Here is a 21,878-nt window from a genome sequence, read left to right as displayed (position 1 = left end):
AGGAGTTTTAAAAGAGGGAAATTTAAAGGATGAAATACCCAAAGGATCGGAGAAGCATCTTAATATTCGGGAAGACGGAACCCGGTATAGGGCTGAAAGGATTTGGGTACCAAAATTTGGAGATATGAGAGAAATGGTACTTAGAGAAGCTCATAAAACCAGATACTCAATACATCCTGGAACGGGGAAGATGTACAAGGATCTCAAGAAACATTTTTGGTGGCCGGGTATGAAAGCCGATGTTGCTAAATACGTAGGAGAATGTTTGACGTGTTCTAAGGTCAAAGCTGAGCATCAGAAACCATCAGGTCTACTTCAACAACCCGAAATCCCGGAATGGAAATGGGAAAACATTACCATGGATTTCATCACTAAATTGCCAAGGACTGCAAGTGGTTTTGATACTATTTGGGTAATAGTTGATCGTCTCACCAAATCAGCACACTTCCTACCAATAAGAGAAGATGACAAGATGGAGAAGTTAGCACGACTGTATTTGAAGGAAGTCGTCTCCAGACATGGAATACCAATCTCTATTATCTCTGATAGGGATGGCAGATTTATTTCAAGATTCTGGCAGACATTACAGCAAGCATTAAGAACTCGTCTAGACACGAGTACTGCCTATCATCCACAAACTGATGGGCAGAGCGAAAGGACGATACAAACGCTTGAAGACATGCTACGAGCATGTGTTATTGATTTCGGAAACAGTTGGGATCGACATCTACCGTTAGCAGAATTTTCCTACAACAACAGCTACCATTCAAGCATTGAGATGGCGCCGTTTGAAGCACTTTATGGTAGAAAGTGCAGGTCTCCGATTTGTTGGAGTGAGGTGGGGGATAGACAGATTACGGGTCCGGAGATTATACAAGAAACTACCGAGAAGATCATCCAAATTCAACAACGGTTGAAAACCGCCCAAAGTCGACAAAAGAGCTACGCTGACATTAAAAGAAAAGATATAGAATTTGAAATTGGAGAGATGGTCATGCTTAAAGTTTCACCTTGGAAAGGCGTTGTTCGATTTGGTAAACGAGGGAAATTAAATCCAAGGTATATTGGACCATTCAAGATTATTGATCGTGTCGGACCAGTAGCTTACCGACTTGAGTTACCTCAACAACTCGCGGCTGTACATAACACTTTCCACGTCTCGAATTTGAAGAAATGTTTTGCTAAAGAAGATCTCACTATTCCGTTAGATGAAATCCAAATCAACGAAAAACTCCAATTCATCGAAGAACCCGTCGAAATAATGGATCGTGAGGTTAAAAGACTTAAGCAAAACAAGATACCAATTGTTAAGGTTCGATGGAATGCTCGTAGAGGACCCGAGTTCACCTGGGAGCGTGAAGATCAGATGAAGAAGAAATACCCACATCTATTTCCAGAAGATTCGTCAACACCTTCAACAGCTTAAAATTTCGGGACGAAATTTATTTAACGGGTAGGTACTGTAGTGACCCGAACTTTTCCATGTTTATATATATTAATTGAGATTGATATTTACATGATTAAATGTTTCCAACATGTTAAGCAATCAAACTTGTTAAGACTTGATTAATTGAAATATGTTTCATATAGACAATTGACCACCCAAGTTGACCGGTGATTCACGAACGTTAAAACTTGTAAAAACTATATGATGACATATATGGATATATATATAGTTAACATGATACTATGATAAGTAAACATATCATTAAGTATATTAACAATGAACTACATATGTAAAAACAAGACTACTAACTTAATGATTTTTAAACGAGACATATATGTAACGATTACCGTTGTAAAGACATTTAATGTATATATATCATATTAAGAGATATTCATACATGATAATATCATGATAATATAATAATTTAAAATCTCATTTGATATTATAAACATTGGGTTAACAACATTTAACAAGATCGTTAACCTAAAGGTTTCAAAACAACACTTACATGTAACGACTAACGATGACTTAACGACTCAGTTAAAATGTATATACATGTAGTGTTTTAATATGTATTTATACACTTTTGAAAGACTTCAATACACTTATCAAAATACTTCTACTTAACAAAAATGCTTACAATTACATTCTCGTTCAGTTTCATCAACAATTCTACTCGTATGCACCCGTATTCGTACTCGTACAATACACAGCTTTTAGATGTATGTACTATTGGTATATACACTCCAATGATCAGCTCTTAGCAGCCCATGTGAGTCACCTAACACATGTGGGAACCATCATTTGGCAACTAGCATGAAATATCTCATAAAATTACAAAAATATGAGTAATCATTCATGACTTATTTACATGAAAACAAAATTACATATCCTTTATATCTAATCCATACACCAACGACCAAAAACACCTACAAACACTTTCATTCTTCAATTTTCTTCATCTAATTGATCTCTCTCAAGTTCTATCTTCAAGTTCTAAGTGTTCTTCATAAATTTCAAAAGTTCTAGTTTCATAAAATCAAGAATACTTTCAAGTTTGCTAGCTCACTTCCAATCTTGTAAGGTGATCATCCAACCTCAAGAAATCTTTGTTTCTTACAGTAGGTTATCATTCTAATACAAGGTAATAATCATATTCAAACTTTGGTTCAATTTCTATAACTATAACAATCTTATTTCAAGTGATGATCTTACTTGAACTTGTTTTCGTGTCATGATTTTGCTTCAAGAACTTTGAGCCATCCAAGGATCCATTGAAGCTAGATCCATTTTTCTCTTTTCCAGTAGGTTCATCCAAGGAACTTAAGGTAGTAATGATGTTCATAACATCATTCGATTCATACATATAAAGCTATCTTATTCGAAGGTTTAAACTTGTAATCACTAGAACATAGTTTAGTTAATTCTAAACTTGTTCGCAAACAAAAGTTAATCCTTCTAACTTGACTTTTAAAATCAACTAAACACATGTTCTATATCTATATGATATGCTAACTTAATGATTTAAAACCTGGAAACACGAAAAACACCGTAAAACCGGATTTACGCCGTCGTAGTAACACCGCGGGCTGTTTTGGGTTAGTTAATTAAAAACTATGATAAACTTTGATTTAAAAGTTGTTATTCTGAGAAAATGATTTTTATTATGAACATGAAACTATATCCAAAAATTATGGTTAAACTCAAAGTGGAAGTATGTTTTCTAAAATGGTCATCTAGACGTCGTTCTTTCGACTGAAATGACTACCTTTACAAAAACGACTTGTAACTTATTTTTCCGACTAGAAACCTATACTTTTTTTGTTTAGATTCATAAAATAGAGTTCAATATGAAACCATAGCAATTTGATTTACTCAAAACGGATTTAAAATGAAGAAGTTATGGGTAAAACAAGATTGGATAATTTTTCTCATTTTAGCTACGTGAAAATTGGTAACAAATCTATTCCAACCATAACTTAATCAACTTGTATTATATATTATGTAATCTTGAGATACCATAGACACGTATACAATGTTTCGACCTATCATGTCGACACATCTATATATATTTCGGAACAACCATAGACACTCTATATGTGAATGTTGGAGTTAGCTATACAGGGTTGAGGTTGATTCCAAAATATATATAGTTTGAGTTGTGATCAATACTGAGATACGTATACACTGGGTCGTGGATTGATTCAAGATAATATTTATTGATTTATTTCTGTACATCTAACTGTGGACAACTAGTTGTAGGTTACTAACGAGGACAGCTGACTTAATAAACTTAAAACATCAAAATATATTAAAAGTGTTGTAAATATATTTTGAACATACTTTGATATATATGTATATATTGTTATAGGTTCGTGAATCAACCAGTGGCCAAGTCTTACTTCCCGACGAAGTAAAAATCTGTGAAAGTGAGTTATAGTCCCACTTTTAAAATCTAATATTTTTGGGATGAGAATACATGCAGGTTTTATAAATGATTTACAAAATAGACACAAGTACGTGAAACTACATTCTATGGTTGAATTATCGAAATCGAATATGCCCCTTTTTATTAAGTCTGGTAATCTAAGAATTAGGGAACAGACACCCTAATTGACGCGAATCCTAAAGATAGATCTATTGGGCCTAACAAACCCCATCCAAAGTACCGGATGCTTTAGTACTTCGAAATTTATATCATATCCGAAGGGTGTCCCGGAATGATGGGGATATTCTTATATATGCATCTTGTTATTGTCGGTTACCAGGTGTTCACCATATGAATGATTTTTATCTCTATGTATGGGATGTGTATTGAAATATGAAATCTTGTGGTCTATTGTTACGATTTGATATATATAGGTTAAACCTATAACTCACCAACATTTTTGTTGACGTTTTAAGCATGTTTATTCTCAGGTGATTATTAAGAGCTTCCGCTGTCGCATACTTAAATAAGGACAAGATTTGGAGTCCATGCTTGTATGATATTGTGTAAAAACTGCATTCAAGGAACTTATTTTGTTGTAACATATTTGTATTGTAAACCATTATGTAATGGTCATGTGTAAACAGGATATTTTAGATTATCATTATTTGATAATCTACGTAAAGCTTTTTAAACCTTTATTGATGAAATAAAGGTTATGGTTTGTTTAAAAATGAATGCAGTCTTTGAAAAACGTCTCATATAGAGGTCAAAACCTCGCAACGAAATCAATTAATATGGAACGTTTTTAATCAATAAGAACGGGACATTTCAAGCAAGACATGTATAAATACATGTAGGATACAAGGTAAGTTAGCTAGGATAAGGTTAGCATCCATTTTTATGAAACATGTCCGTAGCTAAAAATTAAGAAAAATATCCAATTTTGTTTTACCCATAATTTCTTCGTTACAAATCCGTTTTGAATGATTCGAATTGCCATGGTTTCATATCGAACTCAAAATTATTAATCTTAACAGAAAAAGTATAGGTTTATAGTCGAAAATACAGCTTAGGTGTCAAATAAGAGAAGATAGTCATATCCGTCGTAAGAACGACATCTTGATGACCCTTTTGAAAAACATACTTCCACTTAGAGTTTAACCATGGATTTTGGATATATTTCATATCCATATAAAATAAGATTTTTCACCAAAGTAAATCTTTTAATTCAAAGTTTAAGATAGGTTTTTAAAATTAAACCCAAAACAGCCCCCGTTCGACTATGACGGCGTATATTCGATTTTAAGGTGTTCTTTGAAAGGACCCGTTCATATACATTATAAACGATTCACAATAGTTGATTACATCGCGAGGTATTCGACCTCTATATGATACATTTTACAAACATTGCATTCATTTTTAAAAGACAAACTTTCTTTACAACGAAAGTTGACGGCATGCACACCATTTCATAATACATCCAACTATAATTGGCTTAATAATAATCTTGATAAACTCAATGACTCGAATGCAACGTCTTTCAAAATATGCCATGAATGACTCCAAGTAATATCCTTTATGAGCTAATGCACAGCGGAAGATTTCTTTAATACCTGAGAATAAACATGCTTTAAAGTGTCAACCAAAAGGTTGGTGAGTTCATAGGTTTATCATAACAATCATTTCAATATATTAATAGACCACAAGATTTCCGTTTATAAATATATGTACACTCGCAAGTGTATAAAAGTATTCTATAAGTTGTAGGCACCCAGTAACAAGCCTTAACGTTCATGTTTTACCCTCTGAAGTACACCAGATCAGGTGTGTTTAAAATAACCTCGAAGTACTAAAGCATCCCATAGTCAGGATGGGGTTTGTCAGGCCCAATAGATCTATCTTTAGGATTCGCGCCTACCATACATAGACAAGTAGTTTAATGTTACTAAGCTAAGGGTATATTTCTGGTTTAAACCCACGTAGAATTAGTTTTAGTACTTGTGTCTATTTCGTAAAACATTTATAAAAACAGCACATGTATTCTCAGTCCCAAAAATATATATAAAAGGGAGCAAATGAAACTCACATTTTGCCTTGAAGGTATTTAATTCGACTTGGTCTCCGATAGATATCACGAACCTAACCATATATATAATATATCAACATATTTTCTTTTTAAGTAATCGTTACATATATATATACTTTTAATACTTTTAATATTTTCTTAGTCCGTAGTTAGCAGTCCGATGTTAGTGGTCCACAATTAGTTATTTAAATAAAATAAATAAAGACCCCATCGTATTCGTATTAATCAGAATTAATCTCAACCCATGGTACCATGTTGTCAAATGACGTGTTGCGTACAATCATGAGGTCTTATGATTAATCTTCTCGTGTTGTTTACGGGTGGTCCTGAAATATATAAAATCAAATCATAAGTAATTATATATAAAATATCATATTAATTAGGAAAGATATGATTAATTTACTTTTTCTCCAAATATTTTCGTAGCTAAACTAGCTTCGGATACCCAATCTTGTTTTAGTCGTAGTTTCTTCATTACAACTCCGTTTTTGTTGGTTCAACTTGCCACTTCCTTGGATCGAGTCAAATTTTAATAATATGAACTGAAAATACCTTAGTTTGTATTCGAAATCATAGGTTATAGGTCAAACTTTGGTGAAACTTATGAAAGTGATCATTTTCCATCATAAAAACAACATTTAATGATCATTTTTCTAAAAATACTTACACTTTGAGTTAAACCATGAAATTTTTATGTGTTAACATATTCATAAGAAATATCATTTTTCCAGAACATGAACTTCCAATTCAAAGTTCAAGATGGTTTTTAATTATCCAACCCAAAACAGCCCCCGGTTGCACTCCGACGACGTAGATTCAGTTTTTAAGATGTTCTTTGTAAAACCAAGTTATATCTTGTTAGGTTAGCATATCATTATGATATATTATAGGTCTTGAAGTGTTTTAAAAGTCAAGTTAGAAGGATCTATTTAGTTTACGAACAAGTTTGAAATCATTCAAACTATGTTCTTGTTGTTAAAATTTTATACCACAAAATAAGATAGCTATATGAATATGAATTGAATAAGATTATGAACAAGGTTACTACCTCAAGTTACTTGGACAAAGTTACTGCAAAAGATAAGAAATAATTTTGGAATCAAAGAGTGGTGGAGTTAGATCAAAAGGTTGGAAGTAAACTTCTTCAAATGGGTGGTTATTTTGATGTGTTCTTGAAAGAGTTTTATTATGGTATTTAAGCCTTGTAATTGAAGCTAAATGATGGGGAAAATGCTTGGAGATGATCAAGTATGAAGTTAGGAGTATTTTGAGAGAGAAATGAGGGTGTAGGTATGAGAAAATGGAGTGAAGAAATGGTGTTCATTTATAAAAACGTTTTTAGGTTATAAAGAAAGAAAAGGATTCCTAATTTTGTTTTCTTACTAATAATTCATACTACTTGACAAATTCTAGTTACCTCATATCTAGGGCAGTAATAATGTTGATTAGGATGTTGATTTGATGTGTATATACCAATAGTAAATACGTATAGAAGCTGGGTATGATACGGGTACATATACCCTAGATATACGTATAGAAATCTTGAGGAAATGGAACGAGAATTCAAATATAGCTATCTTTTGTGAATATACTTATATTGTTTTATGTATTTAAGTCCTTAAAAAGTGATTAAATACATTATATATACGATACATGTATAAGCATTATAGATTATAAGTATATATATCAAAGAATGTTACGTATAGTTATCGTTTTGAAAACTTAAGTTAGTAATTTCAAAATATACTTATAACTCATTGTCATTAGTACACAATGAGATGTTAAACCATCCTTAGATCATGTTAAATATATATAAATACATATATATACACAAACGTATAATTATCGTATGTTATATAGTTCGTGATATCATCGGTCATATTGGACGATCAAACGTTGTGTAAAACTCTTTTCAAAAACACAAGTCTCAACAATTTGGATTGCTTATCATGTTGGTATGGTTTAATTTATGTAAATATTAATCTCATAAGTATAATTTGGTCGGAAAATTCCGGGTCATTACATTCTTCGTGTTTACAAGTTTTATATCCTTATGTTAACTTGACATACAGTCATAATACATGTGTTGAAGTATTTTAAAAGTCAAGTTAGAAGGATTAAGTTTATTTGCAAACAAGTTTAGAAATAATCTAAACTATGTTCTTGTTGTTATTAGTTATAACTCAAAATAAGATAGCTATATGAATATGAATAGAATAAGATTATGAATAAGGTTACTACCTCAAATCAAATGAATAAAGTTGCTTGAGAAATAAGGAGAATATCTTGAGTTCAAAGATATCCTTGATGGCTTGGAATTCTTGAAGTAAAATCATGGAATGAACAAAAGTTCGAATAAGCTTTCTATCTTGAAATAAGATAGTTATAAGTATATGAATTGAACAAAAACTTATATATGATTCTTACCTTGATTATAAGATGAAAAGCTACTGGAAATGAAGTAAGACTCTTGATCCTAAAGAGTGGTTGAGTTGGATTGAAAGATTGGAAATAATCTCCTTGAAATCGGATGACTATCTTGATACGTTCTTGAGTGATTCTTTCTATGGTGTTTTAAGCTTGATCTTTGATGTAGTTTATGATCAAAGTGAAGGTTGTTTACTGAGTTCTTGAGTAGGTAAATGAAGAGAGATTAAAGAGTGAATTAACTTAGAAGAAAATTGGAAATGAAATTGTATGTGTGTGTGTGTGTGTGCAAATTGACGTGAATATGGGATGGATATATAGAATATTTAGCTTGTTTTCTTGCATATAAGTCATACATGAGGTTAAATGGTTGGTTCCCACATGTAACATCTTGTCTAATGGCTAATCATTTGAGTTTATTGTTGGTATATACCAATAGTAGGTACATCTAAGAGTTGTGTATGATACGGGTATACATACTGAATAAATACGAATAGAATTCTTGATAAAATTGAATGAGAAAAATGAGTATAGCTATCTTTGTTGAGTATAAGTATGTTAGTATATATGTTTAAGTCCTTCAAAAGTGTATTAATACATATTAATACAATACATATACATACATTTTAATTTAGAAGTTATTACAACGTTAATCGTTATATATATGTATATAGTTTTGAAGTCTTTAAGTTAGTAATCTCATTTTATGTATATAACCAATTGTTATTATATGTAATGAGATACTTAAATATCATTTTATCAAATCATAAGTATATATATATATATATATATATATATATATATATATATATATATACATCATTATATAATTATTTCGAGTTATGACGTTCGTGAATCGTCAGACAAACTGGGTGGCCAAACATTTGTATAAAATTCATTTCAAATAACCAAATCTTAATGAGTTTGATTGCTTAACATGTTGGAAACATTAATTATGTAAATATTAATCTTCTATATGTTAGCGGAAAAATCCGGGTCGTTACACGAACTCATTTTTTCGTTGCTCGACCCAACTTCCACATGTTAATCATCATAGCCAGTTGTTCTTAAACCTTCATTATACTTTTCTCACTCGTCTTTATTGGGAGTTGTGAGTAGCTTCATAAAGTTAACTTACCCCAAAAGTTTGTAAGGACACTTACCCCTTCCGCAACTAACTTGTTCAAAAACAAAGATCTCAAAACAAATTGTTGTAATTTTCTCAAAACTTTTTTCTGTAATAACAAAAATAAACAGACAAAAAAAGTAATAAGCAGCAAATTTACCTAAAAAAGAAACAGAGATTATCACACAATAAAGCACCTAGATAGAAATTCGACAATCGATTAGAACGCTTGTGGCTTATGTCTTCATTAAAAATATATTAAAACACAATATAAATTCTCAATTATCCTATCAAAAGTAACAATATGCAATTCTTTTCATTATATTTGTGTTTGCTCCAGCAAGCTAACTATTTCTCGTAATTGAAATACTGAAATGCCATAAAACTATTTAAAATATATATAACATATAATAAACTCTATATTAAAGATGTAACAACTAGAGTTTTGAAACCAACCTAATTTATATCATCACTTACACAGAGATGTTTTTGAAACATATTAAAGATGTTTTTTTATAAGTCTCATACAACAAAGTATGGAACGCCTAAATACATATAAGTTATATGTGAGGATTATTTAGCGATAGTAACAGACCTTAATGTTTAGATATGGATACTGCAATTAAAATAACAAAATACAGTGGGTTTAAAGAAACTTCATAATTAAAATAATAAAATAAAGCGTTTCAGATTCAGATACCTCAATCAATGTAGGCTCAAATACCCAAACCGATATAGGTTCGAATGCCGCAATCGAAGCATGAATGTGGTGATACACGATTTTTCGATCTTCATCTGAAATCCAAGAACCTAATTTAATTTCGTACAGGAACGATCTCCATCTCACAAATAAAACCCTAATTTAATTTCAAGCGATGGATGAATCTTCAATTGTGATTGAATCGCATCTGATTACTTGATTACTGATTACGGGTTGATGGTTTGAAGAGGGAGAGTGACGGTTTGAATGTTTCAATTGAAGAAGGAGAATGAAAAGGGTTTAATTAACCCTAAAACGTAATTAGTGAATATTAAGGGACACGCGTCAGTTGTTTATAATTAATGATTTTTTTAATTCAAAATTAAATGAGAAAAAAGGATTTGTTGAGGTTGAATCTGGTTGCGCCACGTGTCTGATTTAGTGTGGTGATTTATAGAGATTAGAGATTAGAGATGTTTCTTTGCAATAATATGTTTCTTTGCAATTATATTAGATGTTTAATATGTTAAAACGAATTATTGTCTTATATGTTACGTTAACTGCTTTGCTTTAATATATTCTTATTAGAATATATAATTGGATGCTACAAAAAAGTTTTACGTAAACGAGGGGTGGCCACTGCAACGCGCGGCTGACCACCCTGCTTGTTATAAACATAACTAGAAAGAGTTCGGACCGCGCGTTGCTGCGATTGCATTTGGATCTATATTGTTTGGTAGTTGTTTTTAGTATCAGACGATATTTATGTACAAAATATCTATATAAAAAAAGGATATGAGACTCGAACCCATGTATTTTCCCTTACAAACTCATAAACTTATCATGTGCTCTAGACATCTGCTTAATATAATTAGTTGAGTTTGTTTATTATTATACATATACAGAATATATATATAAATAATTTATTGAAAATGTTTTTCCGTTTAAAAAAACTCCATTTCGAATATAATTAGTTGCGTTTTGTTCGTAACATTATTTCGAGTTGAATGATGAGGAAAGAAAAACCTAACTCACGACGAAAAAAAGATAAATCCCGTAAAGAAAATTTGGGTGAGTTTTTTTTGTTGATTATTAAATTAATTTTAAAAGTTATATGTTTGATCCCTCAAATGACCCTACATAGTAGTATATACCCTTAAAATGTTACAATATTTACCCCTTAAATGTGGCGTATTTGACATATTCCTTCCTTGGCAAAAACTACATCTATGTACATGTAAAACTACCAAATTTTTGGTGGGTATTAGTAGATATGATAATTACTGTAAAGTTAAATGTAAAAGAAAGGTAAAGTTTAGAAGTTAAAGGGGGCTTAAACGTCAACATAGCTAATTAATATTGATTACTTTATGTATGTATTCATCCACGAGTACAATTTTATTTTAGAACTGAACACTCACGAGTAAAATTACCCCCAAACTCATTTTCTTTCGTTTGTACCTAATCAAATTCAAATTTGCGACTGCGTTTAAAGTTTAAACCATTAATTGCAGGGTTTTAGGGCGCCACCGCGCCAGATGCGATTTCAAAGGTATTGTCTGATTTGTACAGGATTAGGATTTTGAAAATGACTGTGATAAAACTAGGTTATGTAAGTAAACTTAATTTTTCTTTTCACGATCAATTTCGTTATTCCAGCTGTTATCAAGTACGGAGTACAATATTTTTGATGTATTATAACAATATTAGAGTTGATATTCTCAACAACTATAATCCTGGACCGAAATGCATTTATTTGTTAAACCTAATTGCTGTTTATGCGGATTTGATTTTTGCATAAATATGAAACCTTGACTGAAATGCATATATGTGCTTCCAACCTCATTATATAACCTCAAATACATCTGCTTATACGATCTTCTTTTGGGGGGAGACTCTCAATACGGGATGCCTTTTCTTGCTCTTTTGTTAAGAGCTTCTCCAAACGTGGAGAAAATCAAGCTACATGTAAGGACAATAAATATATGTCTTGTATTATTATTATTTTCATGTAAAAATGTTCTGACACCTGAAATACCCCTTTCTGCAGACATGTGTAAGTGTCAGAATATATCCTGTTATGTTAGAGACAGACTCAGATGCAGATGAACAATTGGATGTAGGTCAAGATTATTCAGATATTCAGTTGAAAAATCTGACTGAGTTAGAAATTAAAACTCCTGGAATCAAGAAGGTTGAGTTGGATTTTGTGAAGTTTATGTTGGTCAGGTCACCCGTGTTGAAGACATTGAGGATATCCATTAACAAAAATGTTACAGAGGATACAGAACTGGAGATATTAAACGTTTTGCTTAACTGTCCACGTGCATCACCGGTGGTGAACATCAATTTACATCGTTAAGTATGTATGCGGGCTATATAGATGTGATTGGTTTGGTATAACTTCAGACTGAAATGTTGACCGCTACTTGTTCCCTGTAAATTGCCTTTTTTATTTTATTTTATAGATCTTGGACTTGCTTGGTAGAAAACCTCCGACATCATAGTTAAGCTTGTCATCAGTTATGAGATTTCAAAGTTATTTGTTTACAAAAATATCTCAATTTGTTCAATTTGTTTACGACACCACTAAATTAAACGTTTGAACGCTATATATTTTTAAGATTTGTGGCTTTTCAGAGGTAAACAACCACCTAAGTATCATTCAAATAATTAAAAAAGAAATGTGGGACCCCTTTGAGTTTTCAACCAAGATTTGCCACTGTCCTTTTGCCCGCTCTGTCTAGCTGCTGATGAGACCACATATCACATTTTACTTCTTGAACGTATACCATTCCAATTTGACAAGGGTTCATGAACTGGTGGAATATATATCGGCTTCAATACCAAATACATTTATGAATGCCATTAGCTCGGCCAACTTTCAGGTGGGTGGGCTCTAATGATCTAAATAAGGTATGCAGTTATGCTTTGAGCAATATGGCATTGACGTAATAAGTTAATTGATGGTTCTTTAGAAAGGCGGAATTCAATTATGAATCAAGATATTTTGGCTCGTGTGCGTCTTTTATCCATTGTTGTAAACGGCGTCCGTTGCGACGCCCGTTGCGGCATTTTGGTGACTAAACCGTTTCGACCCCGTCCCGTTTTCTTATAAGCCGGTCAACGGTCAAAAGGCAGGTCAAATGCAAGAAAAATTGGGTCAACGCCGGTGAAAAGTCAGAAATTCTGTTGAAATCAGTCATAAGTCGGTCAAATCAATCAAAATTGACTTAGTTTAGTGTTCCATTTTGTATTATATTAACGCTAATAGCAATTACAGGTACAAACTTGTCAACGAAGGTTTTTTAGCTCTAAAATATGTGTGTGTGTGTGTATATATATATATATATATATATATATATATATATATATATATATATATATATATATATATATATATATATATATATATATATATATATATATATATATATATATATACAAAGTCAACATTAGTCAACATCCGTTTCGACCCCTTTTTTCCGTTGCGACATTTTGAGGTCGCTACCGTTTTGACCCCGTCTCGCGTCTATTTCAACCTTGCTTTTATCACACTTTTTGGATCATTAATCGGAAGCTCATAATTGGAATAGAAGTCGGTTAATGGATGAAGAATCCAAAGGAACTCTACGTGAGAAGAATTAAAGGTTTCAAGGATGTAACAGTTTGTGATCACCCGGGAAGACTAGACCACACACACGATCATCTCCCGAAGTTGCATAAGCCGCCCCCAACTGCTGCCCTGGAAGAAACCCGACCAATCCGAGGGAATGACCGATAAAAACCCTCCTCCGGCTGCCCTCACAACGCAATGTGCGAAATGCGACCTTGGGTGGATTTCAAGGTCATGGAATAACCTTGTGTGCAATGTGTTGGGTAATCTTGAGCCGAGTCTTGTTAGGCCCAAAAGCTTGTGTGGCCCAATTGAAAGTCCAAGAAGTAATAGTCCGTATGTGTATGAGCCCAATTATTGCAAGTAGTCTAAAATTGGTAGCAGTTGATTTAGAGTCTTGCACGTGGGTCGTGGGTTTTAAGAAGTTGTTTTAAGTATGCATGTGCACGTTTACATTCAGAAAACCAAGTAGTAGTCTCGACCGAATATTTAGAGGAGTAATTGTTTGCATGTTTCCACTTATTTAGATAGTGGCTAAGCTAGTGGTAGTGGAAGTTAACATGTAGATGTAGTGGCTATATATATAGCATGTAGGTAGCCAATTTAGAATGTAAGGTACTAGTAAAAATGTAGTCCGATGTTTTTCTTTCTATACGAAGTATATTTTTATATACAGCAAGTCATAATTATATTGTGCATGTTTCAATAATTAGCAAGAATGAAGGCATGAAGGAACGTATATGTTCCAACAATTGGTATCTAGAGCAGGAAGTAAGTTCTGGTTCATAGCAAGAAGAAGAATGCGTAGCAGAGCAACGCATCAAACAGTAGCAGGGATGATCACCATTGATTTGATCATCCGAAAAGCAGAAGAAAAGCACACAACGATCTGATCAAAGCAGGAAGATCAGATGAAGCAGTAATAGTAGTGGCTGATTTGTGAAAGAAAGAAAAAAGTCAGCAAGAAAGGAAGCGGTTTAGCAGAGCAGATTATCAGCAGATAATGGTACCAGCAGTTAACGCATCGATGCAGCAGGTGATCACCATAGGTGGTCAAAAGCAAGTAGCAAGTAGCTTGCAGCAGGATTGATCAAATTTGATCAAGAAAAAAAAGGCAGTATTAGTTAGCATGTCAGAATGGCGGTCAGCAGAAAACAGCAGGTTGCAGTAGCAAAAAAAAAATTCAGCAGCTAGAAAGTTCTCGTAGCAAGTAGCGAGAAAGCAATTAGCAAGTCGAAGGAGGCTAGGTTCAAGATTACGGGGGTGAATGTTGGGTAATCTTGAGCCGAGTCTTGTTAGGCCCAAAAGCTTGTGTGGCCCCATTGAAAGTCCAAGAAGTAATAGTCCGTATGTGTATGAGCCCAATTATTGCAAGTAGTCTAAAATTGGTAGCAGTTGATTTAGAGTCTTGCACGTGGGTCGTGGGTTTTAAGAAGTTGTTTTAAGTATGCATGTGCACGTTTACATTCAGAAAACCACGTAGTAGTCTTGACCGAATATTTAGAGGAGTAATTGTTTGCATGTTTCCATTTATTTAGATAGTGGCTAAGCTAGTGGTAGTGGAAGTTAACATGTAGATGTAGTGGCTATATATATATAGCATGTAGGTAGCCAATTTAGAATGTAAGGTACTAGTAAAAATGTAGTCCGATGTTTTTCTTTCTATACGAAGTATATTTTTATATACAGCAAGTCATAATTATATTGTGCATGTTTCAATAATTAGCAAGAATGAAGGCATGAAGGAACGTATATGTTCCAACACAATGTTGTAGTCCACGGGAGTCGAACTCATGACTTCTTACAAAGAGTGTCAAACCACTACCACTTGAGCAACAACACAAGGTTTCAAGGATGTACATTGATGAAAGATAACTAGGATCTTATCTGGTCGGTGCTTTTCTCAGATGTAAATTCAATATGGTTTTGTAATTTGCAAACCTATGGTGTATTCTTGAAGGTTTTTGATCTTTTAATCAATAAATATAAGCCTAGTTTTTCTTAAGGAAAAAAACTCTGAAAATATCATGTGCTACATGAGCTTTATTTATTTATTTATCTTTTACGACGAATAATCTCTCTCTATATATGAAATGATTTTTGTACAATAAACATTACATCGACACCAGCTAACAAGAACAACTTGAAACACAACAGAATAAACAATACAAAAATTAATACTAGCAAACATTGAAATCAAAACGTACCTGCAACCACCACTGGAAATCAAAATCTATAAAACATAACCGAAATCCCCGCAACCGACCATCAAAACCAGGGGCGAAACTACTTGGGGGGGGGGGGGGGGGGGGCGTCTGACCCCAGCGGATTTTTTTCAGTGTAAAAGTTTTGGGTTTTTCGACTTTGCCTCCGGTGGATTTTTTTTTTTTTACCCCAAACTTACATATTTTGCTCCAAAACTTTCAAATTTTGCCAAAAATTCTCCGACTTTTGCTTCAAAACCTTCAACTTTTGCTCAAAAACCATCATAATTTGCCTAAAAATCTAAAACCCAATAGTCAATCGTAAACCTACCATTCTACCGATGGGGAACCGAAATACAATCGGGGACATACCAAAGAACCATATAATGTTGAGCCGACACAAAATCAAAGCATCAAAAGAAAGCGACTATCAAGTGAGCCGACTGAGGTGGCAACAACGAAAAATCTATACAATACATACATATAAACTTATACAGTCATATGATAAGTACTCCGTATAAATTACGGAGTAATAAAATAAAAATAAAAAGAATAAGAAACTTAGTTAAAGGGGCTTAGGCCACCATTAACCGTGACTGTGACATCAGACGTAAATGGGGTACTTTTTGGTGATGTGCAAGGTTAGTATTTGACATTCGTTAACTCACAAGGTCAAATGTTTGTGTCAAATATGTGTAGAGTGATATGATAAAATTTTATTGAAATTTAATTGAGAAAATATAAATTAATAACACAGAAAAGTAAAAATAAAAATTCATGATTGGTGGTCTTAACCTCTCCCGCCTACTCCCGCTTAGGGATGGTAGTGGGTGAAAAATAACCCGTGACTTGCGGGTACCTGTGCTTTTGACGGACGGATATTTATGAAAAAATGTATCACGGGCACGGGTCAGGTAAAATTTTATACCCGTTGGTGGGTTGCGGGTATTTCATACCCTTTGCGAGTAAAACCTCGCCAGTTAATCCATGATACCCGTTTGAGCTACCCGCAGGTATACCCGTTTACTTGCAAATATATACTTAATTATAAATTATATAATTTAATTTTTTTAACGTATTTTCATTAATATTTACGGAGTAGGTATCCGTGATTAAAAATTAGTTAAAAGTGCATATTATGTAAACTCGCGGATACCCGTACATTCAGAAAAATTTACCCCTTAGGCGAGTAAGTGGGTAAGGCGGGTTAAGAAAAAATCTTGACGGATCACAGGTATTAAAAATCCGTGTCAGTCGCCCACCGAACACCTAAGCTTCACTTTAGTCACCTAACGCCTAAGAGCGCTAGGAGTCAATGCAAATTTTCGCCGTTAAACAAATTTAACGGTGGAGACGGTGGGATTTCCGACACCGCCCGCCGTTAAACCGCCGTTAAAGGCCACCGTCGGTTGGGTAACAGTGTAAACTTCAACGTTTTCCTTCTTTCTTTTTTTTTTTTTTTATCTTTTTCTTTCTATTTTCCTTTGTTTATTTTTGTTCTTGTTGTTGCAGGTGTACAGATCGAAGAAGAAGAATTCGGATGGATAGTTATATGTACCGAGTATTTTTAGGTTAAAAATGGGCCAAAATGTGGTCAAATTTTTTTAAAAATGAGCCGATTATTTTTAACAAATTGAGTTAAATTTCTTTTATATATATTTTTGTTATTAAATAAATTAAATAATAGATAAAATAATTTTTATTGAATGAAATATAATAATTAAATAATATTTTAAAAGTATTTAAATAATAAATTTAACACTGAAATTTAATATTTAGAAATTTTCTCTGTTTTGATCTGTGTTAAATCTAATATTAAATTTCTAACACTGAGATTTATGCTTGATACCCCCATTAAATTCGTCAGTCTCCGTCAAACATACTCCAACTCATGTCACGGAGTTTTTTGACGCATCGATATTGATAACTTTTAGATATTCATTTACGAGTACCATTAACCCTAAACACCTTATTTTTATATGTTCCGAAGCAAAGTCGAAAATTGCCATTGCATTTCATCAAGTAATCGCAGGGATTTAGGCCGGTGACCCTTCAAAGGTAATAATCGAAAGCGTTTTAGCTAGTTGTCTGATACTTGTTCATGATATTAAATAAATCGTTGGCGTGTCTTCTGCAAGTTGTAATTTCTAGTGATAATAATTGATAATACGATGTTTTGTCAGTAAACTTAGTTTTTCTTTTGATAATCAATCATATTTTTAGATTTTAATTTTATCGCAACTGTCATCAAACACTATATTTCTAGTGGAAAATTAGTCGAAGTTACTTAGATGTATTAAGTTAAAACACTTTTTTATGCAGGTATGAAAATATGAAATGCCGTTTATGTTTATTTGATTATTACGCTTTTAACTTAAACTCTGTTTATGTTGAATTGTATTTTTATATATAAACCCTAGGACTGAAATGCTGTTATGTTGAATTGATTTTTGCAGTGTTAATTTAAATATGTCCCAACAACAATTTCCTGCTTTGGAAATTCAAAGTTTGTCTATCACTCAGCACCCTTCCCCCAAATATAATAGAAAATATCCTATGTCTCGTACCAATTCAAGAGGCTGCCAGGACATGTATCCTCTCTAAAGAATGGAGGTACAATTGGACTAAAATTCCAAAACTCGCGTTTGATGATGATACTTTTCAAGTGTCGGCTGATGATATATAATAATCTTTTCAATGTTATATACCAAATACTGTTACAGCATCAAGGTCCGATAGTAGAGTTGTCGCTTTCCGTATGGACTCGTGAGGTGGACACCTGTGTTGAAGTGGACAAGATAATACTTTTTTTGTTGAGAATGAATACCGTGAAGAAACTTCATTTGGGGTATTTGCGTAGGATTCCCTTAGATGTGGTCATGTCGTTGCAACAATTAACTGACCTATATCTTCACGATAGTGGTGTTCACCAACTAGATACATTCAACGGCTTTAGTAGCACTACTACTTTAACCATAGATGATATTATAATCACTAGGAAAACACTTGCACATCTTCTATCCAAGTGTCCATTACTGAAAACATCGAGTCTGGTAAGTTCTTTATTACTAAAATATTCATCTTATTTTGGCTTTTATCACTTATCTGAATATTGCAAGTTTTTGCAGTTTCAACAAGATTGTCTTATGTACCCTTTCGACGGTGACAGGTCTAGCCTCATTGAGCTATTTGAGTGTTTACCAATGATTGAAAATTTAATTATTATCCATTGGAGCATTCAGGTAGTATTTATATACTTTGCTTTACAACTTGAAAACTTATTATTTTTTTTATGATTAATCTTTGTTTTCGCTTATGGTACAAGTGTTTTGGTGAATGTGATCTTCCACGAAAGCTTCCAATCTCATTATATAACCTCAAATACATATGCTTATACGATATTCATTTGGGAGGAGACTATCACTATGGGATGCCTTTTCTTGCTCTTTTGTTCAGAGCTTGTCCAAACTTGAAGAAGATTAAGCTATCCGTAAGGACGATAAATATATATTGTATTATATTTTTATCTTATAATTATCCTGACACATGAAATACCCTGTTCTGCAGACATATACAGATGAAGAATGGAATGTAGGTGAAGATTATTCAGACATTCAGTTGAATAATCTGAATGAGTTAGAGATTGAAACTCTTGGTGACGAGAAGCCTGAGCTGAAGTTTGTGAAGTTGATGTTGCTCAAGTCACCAAACTTGGAGAAAATCAAGCTACGTGTAAGGACGATAAATTTTTCCTGTATTATTTTTTCATGTAAAGTTGCACTGACACAAAAAATACCCCTTTCTGCAGATATATACAAGTACAATGGTTAGCACATATCCTATTATGTCAGAGACGGACTCCAATGAAGAATCAGATGTAGGTGAAGATTTTTCAGACATTGAGTTGAAAAAACTGATTGAGATAGAATTTGAAAGTCTTGGTAGCAAGAAGGCTGAGTTGGAGTTTGTGAAGCTTATGTTGTTGAAGTCACCTGTGTTGAAGACATTAAGGATATTCCTTAACAAAGAAGTTGCAGAGGATGAAGAATTGGAGATGTTAAACATTTTGCTTAGCTGTCCACATGCATCACCGGCAGTGGAAATTACTTTACATCGTGATGTTTGAATGCAGGTCGTGCATATGCAATTGTTGTGGTATAACTCTAGACGAAAGTGATGATTGCTACTCGTTTTTTTCTTCTTATGAAACTAGCTTGTAGAAAATCGTGACATCATAGTCAAGCTTATCTCCAATTACGAATTATCAATATATTTGTGTCATTTCTTTTCTATATCTGTTATCTATCTCTTCTTTCTGTTTATTGCTGGCTGCTTTTTTCTTCTTCCAAATTTGGCTCATGGAGGGCGTGTAGCTACAAAATTGGGCTTTTCGCTTAATCTGAGATATCGACCTCGGTGTTCGCAATTATCATGCTTTTGTAGGTTTTCAAAGCATTAGCACATTGATAGGTTCTTTAAAAGTTCTAAATTAACTACTTCAGATTACAACAACAACAATACACAATCCCGCGAGTGTAGGGTATTGGGGAGGTGGAGTGTAGACAATCATTCCTCGAACCCTAGATTAGAAGGAAGTCGCTACTCCACCCGCGGGTATAGAACCCGTGACTAGATAAGATCGTCCCTCTCCTTACTCGAGAGCCAAGAGATTGTTCCTAAAGGACCTCCGGCCAGGAATGCTCCTCCAAACGAAATAGTGCGGGCATACGTACCTGTAAGAGTTATGTGCAGAAATAGCAACCATACAAAGTATCCATAAAAGAAAACACATATAGCAGTAATGCACAACAGTAGGACAAATAGCATGGATAATATAATGCGCAGGAATATATAAAACCAAGTAGACATGCAAACAATCAAAATACACAGCCACACATCCCCCCACACAAACACATGTGTATCTTAAACATTTACTCAGTATATCTACATTTCAGCTTGTGTGGTTAGTTTTTGTAACATCATACCATATATGGGCTATTAGGGTATTTACGATATTTACCTTTGACGTCTCTTGCCATTTGGGCATTTTGGCTCTTTGGACTATCATGTATACAATTGTTTTGGTTGATTTAAAGAAGATGGATACTGATGTTAAAAAGATTTTGGCGTCTTTTGCTAATTTCTTTCTTTATCAGAAGATAGCTCACAAAGTTGAAAAAACCTAAGCTACCAGTGACTAATTTTTTTGATTGTATCCAGTTTGCTTTTAATAAACGGGTTTTTGCTGTTTATGCTAACCGAGGAGACTGAATTGTTTTTGCTTAGATGTACGCAGATTAACCGGTTATATCTTGTGATCGTTTCTGACCCTTTTCCTACCACCCAACAAATGATGCTACTAAGATTTGAGCCTGACACATTTTACGAGGATATCATGACTTCCAGGCTATACATTATTCCTGAAAAAGGTTACTTATGTTAGAAAGATCTGTGTTGGCCTACATATGCGATTGATAATTAAATCAGAAAAAGGATACTGATGCTTGAAAGATTTGTATTTACCTACAGTTCAAGACTAGTGTACGAAAGTTGTTTCATTGGTGATGTGAGATGCCTTGTGCTACTATGAATTATGATAAGTTATGAAAGCCTTGCTGCCTATTTTCTTTCAATTTGAGACTATGATCCCAGAGTATCATTCCTATATAAACTCAACTTTTGTTAGATAGATTTATATATAATCTGGTCTTTGTAAGGGTACCTATGAATTTGTATGCAGTATTATCATGAACCTTTTCTTAAATAAATAAGCCCTCTAGTGACCACTATATAACGCATGTTGTTTTCTTTATTGGTTCTGTATTTTTAGGTTGTTCACTT

The 21,878-nt window shown here is 33.3% G+C and overlaps 2 protein-coding genes across 3 annotated transcripts; both read left to right on the top strand.

The window, feature by feature from the left end:
- The first annotated feature begins 12,055 nt into the window (after positions 1-12,055).
- LOC139846728 (F-box/FBD/LRR-repeat protein At1g13570-like) lies at positions 12,056-12,749 on the top strand. The gene is made up of 2 exons (XM_071836212.1): positions 12,056-12,185; positions 12,268-12,749. Exons 1-2 carry the CDS (start codon positions 12,126-12,128, stop codon positions 12,577-12,579), a joined length of 372 nt encoding a protein of 123 aa, XP_071692313.1. The 5' UTR covers positions 12,056-12,125; the 3' UTR covers positions 12,580-12,749.
- Positions 12,750-17,943: 5,194 nt separating this feature from the next.
- LOC139850272 (F-box/FBD/LRR-repeat protein At1g13570-like) lies at positions 17,944-20,312 on the top strand. Of its 2 annotated transcripts, XM_071839857.1 has the most exons (7): positions 17,944-18,095; positions 18,494-18,650; positions 18,761-19,090; positions 19,166-19,279; positions 19,363-19,527; positions 19,605-19,769; positions 19,846-20,312. In XM_071839857.1, the coding sequence occupies exons 2-7, from the start codon at positions 18,645-18,647 to the stop codon at positions 20,161-20,163; spliced, it is 1,098 nt and encodes a 365-aa protein (XP_071695958.1). In that variant the 5' UTR covers positions 17,944-18,095; positions 18,494-18,644; the 3' UTR covers positions 20,164-20,312. The 2 variants fall into 2 exon arrangements, with proteins under 2 accessions (XP_071695958.1, XP_071695957.1); XM_071839856.1 differs by having other exon boundaries at positions 18,494-19,090.
- Positions 20,313-21,878: the final 1,566 nt, after the last annotated feature.

The sequence above is a fragment of the Rutidosis leptorrhynchoides genome, chromosome 5 (genome assembly GCF_046630445.1).
Source record: "Rutidosis leptorrhynchoides isolate AG116_Rl617_1_P2 chromosome 5, CSIRO_AGI_Rlap_v1, whole genome shotgun sequence".
Taxonomy (NCBI): domain Eukaryota; kingdom Viridiplantae; phylum Streptophyta; class Magnoliopsida; order Asterales; family Asteraceae; genus Rutidosis; species Rutidosis leptorrhynchoides.
This window is presented reverse-complemented; position numbering and strand designations above follow the sequence as displayed.

Bases quoted from the DNA above. Each gene is read 5' to 3' on its own strand.
- LOC139846728 (XM_071836212.1), top strand. From the start codon at position 12,126: ATGCCTTTTCTTGCTCTTTTGTTAAGAGCTTCTCCAAACGTGGAGAAA. The intron at 12,186-12,267 runs GTAAGGACAATA...CCCTTTCTGCAG, and splicing joins TGGAGAAAATCAAGCTACAT to ACATGTGTAAGTGTCAGAAT.
- LOC139850272 (XM_071839856.1), top strand. From the start codon at position 18,686: ATGATGATACTTTTCAAGTGTCGGCTGATGATATATAATAATCTTTTC. The intron at 19,091-19,165 runs GTAAGTTCTTTA...AAGTTTTTGCAG, and splicing joins TACTGAAAACATCGAGTCTG to TTTCAACAAGATTGTCTTAT. The intron at 19,528-19,604 runs GTAAGGACGATA...CCTGTTCTGCAG, and splicing joins TGAAGAAGATTAAGCTATCC to ACATATACAGATGAAGAATG.